The sequence below is a fragment of the Juglans microcarpa x Juglans regia genome, chromosome 8D (genome assembly GCF_004785595.1).
Source record: "Juglans microcarpa x Juglans regia isolate MS1-56 chromosome 8D, Jm3101_v1.0, whole genome shotgun sequence".
Taxonomy (NCBI): domain Eukaryota; kingdom Viridiplantae; phylum Streptophyta; class Magnoliopsida; order Fagales; family Juglandaceae; genus Juglans; species Juglans microcarpa x Juglans regia.
In genome coordinates, this window is record NC_054608.1 from 2,193,290 (window position 1) to 2,198,452 (window position 5,163).

General features: G+C 37.9%; 1 protein-coding gene across 1 annotated transcript; it reads right to left on the reverse strand.

Moving 5' to 3' along the window:
- Positions 1-2,386: 2,386 nt before the first annotated feature.
- Positions 2,387-4,916, reverse strand: LOC121243116 (G-type lectin S-receptor-like serine/threonine-protein kinase LECRK3). The gene has a single exon (XM_041141173.1). It carries the CDS (start codon positions 4,914-4,916, stop codon positions 2,592-2,594), a length of 2,325 nt encoding a protein of 774 aa, XP_040997107.1. The 3' UTR covers positions 2,387-2,591.
- Positions 4,917-5,163: the final 247 nt, after the last annotated feature.

The following is a 5,163-nucleotide window of genomic DNA, read 5'->3' on the forward strand; positions in this document are numbered from 1 at the left end:
TCTTCTCTTTTACCATTTTTTCTTTATATAGCGGCTTTTTTTATTTCACGCCTAAAAGTCCAAGACATTCAGTATCTATTTGATGAAAGAGACTTTCTAACAGCCCATCTGCTTTTTCTCAAATAACAGCCCCTAATGAGCTTTTGCCACATAGCTCTTCCATTACACATAGCATATGCCTGTCTATAGAAAAAAAAAATTCCTCCCTCGTAAAAACCCTCTCTCCTTCCACTGAAGCCCCTTGTTTTTGTTCACAAAGTGCTTTTCGATAAATTTCCTCCCAGACTTCCTTTTGTGTAATCTTTGCCTCATTACACTGTGTTCTCTCCTTCCTATTTCCATATCACCTTTGCTACCCAAAATTTTCTTCTTCTACTTCTTCTCAGTCTCTTATTTTGATTTTTCTTTCATTTTCATTTGTAACTTATTTCTCAGGCAATTTGTACGTTTTCTACTCTATTCTATTACTCCTTCCTCTAGAAATAAGAAAGAAAATAAAGGGTTATTCAAGTTGTTCTGTAGGTAATTCTTCTCGAGATTGTTTGAAAGTTGGTGGTGAGTTGTTTGGAAGTGTGGCATTGCAAGCCACTCTAGCTTGCCGATTCAAGCTTGCAGATTCAAGGTGCGAGAAGAGGAAGAATAGAGCATAAGAAAGCTTCGATTTTGCATAACAGAAAGAGGAAAGAGATAAGTCTCGGCCAAAACATGGATTTTTTTTTCTTTTTTCAGTACTTTGTGGTAAGTTGTTCTGGGAGAGATCATTTGAAAATGATTTTCGTGTTGAATTGGTATGTAATAATAGATATTTTAAACATACAGAATGAAAAAATAATAGCAAAATTAATGAAACAATAGAGATTTTTTCCTAAAATATCTGGGTGAGGAGAGTGAGAGAAGAGGAGCTTTCATATGTGATAGAGGAAATGTGAGATAAGAGTTTTGGGTGAGGAGAGAGGAGATATGGGCAAAGGAGAGAACCCGGTTGTGATGGGTGACGATTGGGGGCGACGGCCTTTTCTGGTTGTGGTGGCAATTGACCTGTTTTGGTGTGGCGGCAGAATGGTTCGAAGAAGATGAAGTTGAAATGTTTGTTCTCTTCTCATAAATGAGTTTCTTTAGTATAATCAGATGAGACTAGTTTTAATGTGTCTAGTATAAAACTAATTACGTGTCTTATTTTTATTGAGAGGTTGCTAAACGCCCAACATCAACCCAACCGGTCAGAAGTGGAAATCTTGATGAAAATTGTGTTTGTTGAAACTTGAATCATATCCAGTACTAGAACGAGGGGCACAGGTAGAGCCGTATTCATGGCGTATGCAATGCATTCAATCACCTGAGCAAAAAATTTGTAAATTATAATAATAAAAAAAAGGGGCCAAATATCGTTGTTTAAATGGGTTTAGTTGCATACCAACCAGGTACGTCAAATCAATCATATGTTTCTCCCAATTATTTTTTAATCATTCGAATAATTTTGATTTTTAACTAATGTTTTATCGTTCTTCATTTAATTTTACTTAAATAATCACTTGTTGCAGTCCTTTCAATTTTCACTTTCTAAAAGATCATTGACTTTACAATCACACAAAACTTAGGGTTTTTTTTTTCCCCCACAATGGAGGATATTTTCAACTTGCTAACGTTGAGGTATTTGACCTTTTCACCTCGTTAACAAACGGGGTGTGTTGGGATTTTTCAAATAGTTTGAGGGGTGATAGAAAATTAGGCGGTAGTATGAGGGATTTAACATTATTTTTTTTCATATTTTTATATATACATTATATATATGTAAGTATACTTTGCTAGGGTGCAAATGTGCACCCCAAATATGAACACCAATATAAATGGATTTTTCTTTTTTTAAGCATTTTTTAAACATCCTTAATCATTAGAAAAAATTAAAAAAAATTCATTAATAGTCACTTTCTTAATCATTAAGAAAAATTAAAAAATTAAAATATATGAGTGATCATTTGGGGGCATATTTGTGAGTCATACTATCATTTTTCATGCGTACATATAATGTATTACAATTTTAAGGGGTGCGATCATCAAATGTTGTATCCCTTAGAATGACACCCTCTTCATGGTGATAGTTTCCATGGGTGATGGTTGAGAAAGTGTCAAGAGACACAATCTTTTAATTTAAGCAAAAGGTTGTATCACTTACCAATTGTTGTGTCCCTTGACAACTTGTATCTCATGGTCTATAAATAGAGACCATTTGTGCTCAATTAACACGCTTGAATTTCCCTTTGTCCATCACCAACTTGTGGGACAAATGCATGCATTGGAGTGTCACCATATTGCCAAATTTTTGTTCCTTTTTGTTTTATAAAATTCAATACGTATATAGAGAAAAATAGTAGAAGTAGGGCTTAACTTCATATTAAAAAGTGAACACATAAATTAGGAAGTGAATGACGAGGGCATACACAATGGAATGTACAACAATGATAAACATGGAAGGCGGCACTAGCTTGGTAGCAACAACAACTTGAAATTCTTTAAATCCAATTACAAATCGAGTTTTATGGGGAAAAAGAAGAAGAAGAGAGAACTACTTCACTCTTATGTGTAATGAAGAACTAATGCAGAAATGAAGATTGTGCGCATGGAGGTTCGGGTATCTCTACGGTACCTTCCAACATTTGAACCACCTTCTTAATTGGAGGGCGAACTGCTGGGTCTTCTTCTATGCACCACAACCCAATTCTAATCATCCTCTCCAAGCTTTGCTGATCAACTTCTTCAGGCACCAGCTTGCTCACTTCATTAGCCTTGAAACAGTCATAGACCCAGTTAACAAGAATAGCCTCTTCTTCAGGAGCATTGACATCAATGCTCCTGCGACAGCATATAATGACCAAGAACACAACTCCAAAACTATACACATCTGCTTTTACAGTGATGGGCAAGTTCTTGTGCCACTCAGGGGCAACATACCCTCTTGTTCCTCTTATCCCGGTTAGAGTCCTGGAATGGTCCGGCATCAATAGCTTTGCCAATCCAAAATCTGCAATTTTTGCACACCCTTGCTCGTCCATTAATATGTTGTTGGGATTGAGGTCACAATGGATGATGTGAATCTCGCATTCCTCGTGTAAGTAGAGGATCCCTCTAGCAATATTCAAAGAGATTTTAGTTCTTTCTTCCCAATTTGGCTTTATTTGGGATCTGAAAAGGTAGTTAGAAAGTGTTCCATTGCTCATATACTCGTAAACCAAAAGCCTATTCGAATCATCATGGCAGTAACCTAGTAGTCGGACTAGGTTTCTATGGTGGGTTCTTCCAATGGACCTCATCTCGTTCCTGAATTCTACATCTCCTTCAGCCACAACTTTTTCAAGTCTTTTGACAGCAATTTTCATCTGCCCATTTGACAAGGCTCCCTTGAAAACTGTCCCAAAAGAGCCCCTACCCAGTAGTTCGACAAAGCCATTCGTTGCAACTTCGAGTTGACTGTAAGTAAATACTCGTAGAGAGACATCCTCAACCAATCCTTCATTAACTTCGTAATGAACCTTTTTGTATGACCATAGACGATATCTCAAGACCAGAAAAGCAGAAAAAGCTAGCACAATTAACGCGAAAACTAAAATCACAGAACTGCCGATTAAGACGCCCATTCCCTGTTGTTTCTTTCTTCCCTTGCTTACCTGTGTTGTGTTAGAACTCCCAAATCTCACCTTGAATATGGTTGTACTGGCATTACCTTGTCGTTTTCTCCCGTATCTTAGCGGAAGCTTCTGTTTTCTGCAGTGCTGATCTTTAAATAGGGCGGCTTCACATTCGCAGTCTTTCAAGCAGTCGTCTCTACATTCAGTTTTGGTCAATGACAAAGTAGAATAGGGGTTGTCTTCCCATTCAAAACTTTCCAATTCCTGAAGAGTATCAACTGTTTCTCCATTCTTGCTCGTGCAACCATCTGTGCTGGAATTTCTCTTGCAGCCCAAATCAGGTTGTCCTCGATCTAAGAAATCAAAACCAGGAGGGCATGTACATACAGCTTTCTGTTCCTGTACAGTACAATAAGCATTTAGGCCACAGAGACCAATAGGATCACAATTACTGCTAGAAGGGGACCATTCAATTGACCAATCATCATCATCTTGATTCAAGCCATGAGAATATAACCGCAATATTCCGTCAAAATCCAATGTCAAACGATATAAAGAAAAATTATGAGAGGTGTTTCCTTGGCCGTTTAAATTCTTGATACTGAAGCCGGTATGATTAATTAGGGAAAGCTGACCATTACGACCAAGATTTAGAGAGATATTATCTCCAGCGTCGAATGTTTTTGAGTCCCAGTAAGCATAGTCATTAGCTTTAGGTGGAATGTCTGACGGGTATTGCACCAGGTTCCCATCATGCTGCATTATAAGTTGAAACTTTCCCCTTGCATGATTTGTCTCAGAGCTGCTGGAGAATAGCTTGTTCCCCGCCAAGAGAGGTTGACCAGGTAAAATAGTGTCTGTTGGAGCATCAAAAGTCTGCCATATGATGTTTGAACTTGAATTGTAGAGGACAAAGTTTCCAGTATCGAGCATGGAGGCATAGGAAGCGGAGAACAGTGCATTAGTTAGAGCAGTCTGTTGGCCTTGTTCTTGTTCCAAGACAAGCCTGCCATCATTTGTCAGAAGCAATGTGACATTTCTTGATAGTGGCGGATTGTCCAGGTTAGCTGTCCATACGACTGTTTTTTGCCGAATCTTTTCCAACCAGATGCCTATGGCAAAGCCATCACCTTTCTTGTAGAAGCCAAAAGCGAACTGGCCAGAATCTGATAACCAGTATGGATTGGCATTTGGAGAGAGGGAAGAGCCGAGGCTAGTGCTGGAATTTCTTTGTTGAGCAATTGCAGCAGAGAATCCAGTAATCAAAAGAAGATAAAGAAATATGGAAACCATTATTAAATTCCTTTTTTTGAATGAATGACAATTCTATTCAACCAAAAGAGAGATAAAAAGCTGTTTCAGCAGAATAGAATAGTAAGAGGCTTGCTTGGCTGCAGAATGAACATAAGGAAGAGTACAGACAGAACAGATCATATAACTTAAACTCAGCCCACTTCAAGAGCATCAAATAAAGAAACTAGCACCTGAAATAACTGTGATACGAACAAACAAGAAAAAGGCTATCTTGTTGCAAAAGATT

Excerpts from the sequence above, each read along its gene's own strand:
- LOC121243116 (XM_041141173.1), bottom strand. The coding sequence starts at position 4,916 with ATGGTTTCCATATTTCTTTATCTTCTTTTGATTACTGGATTCTCTGCT.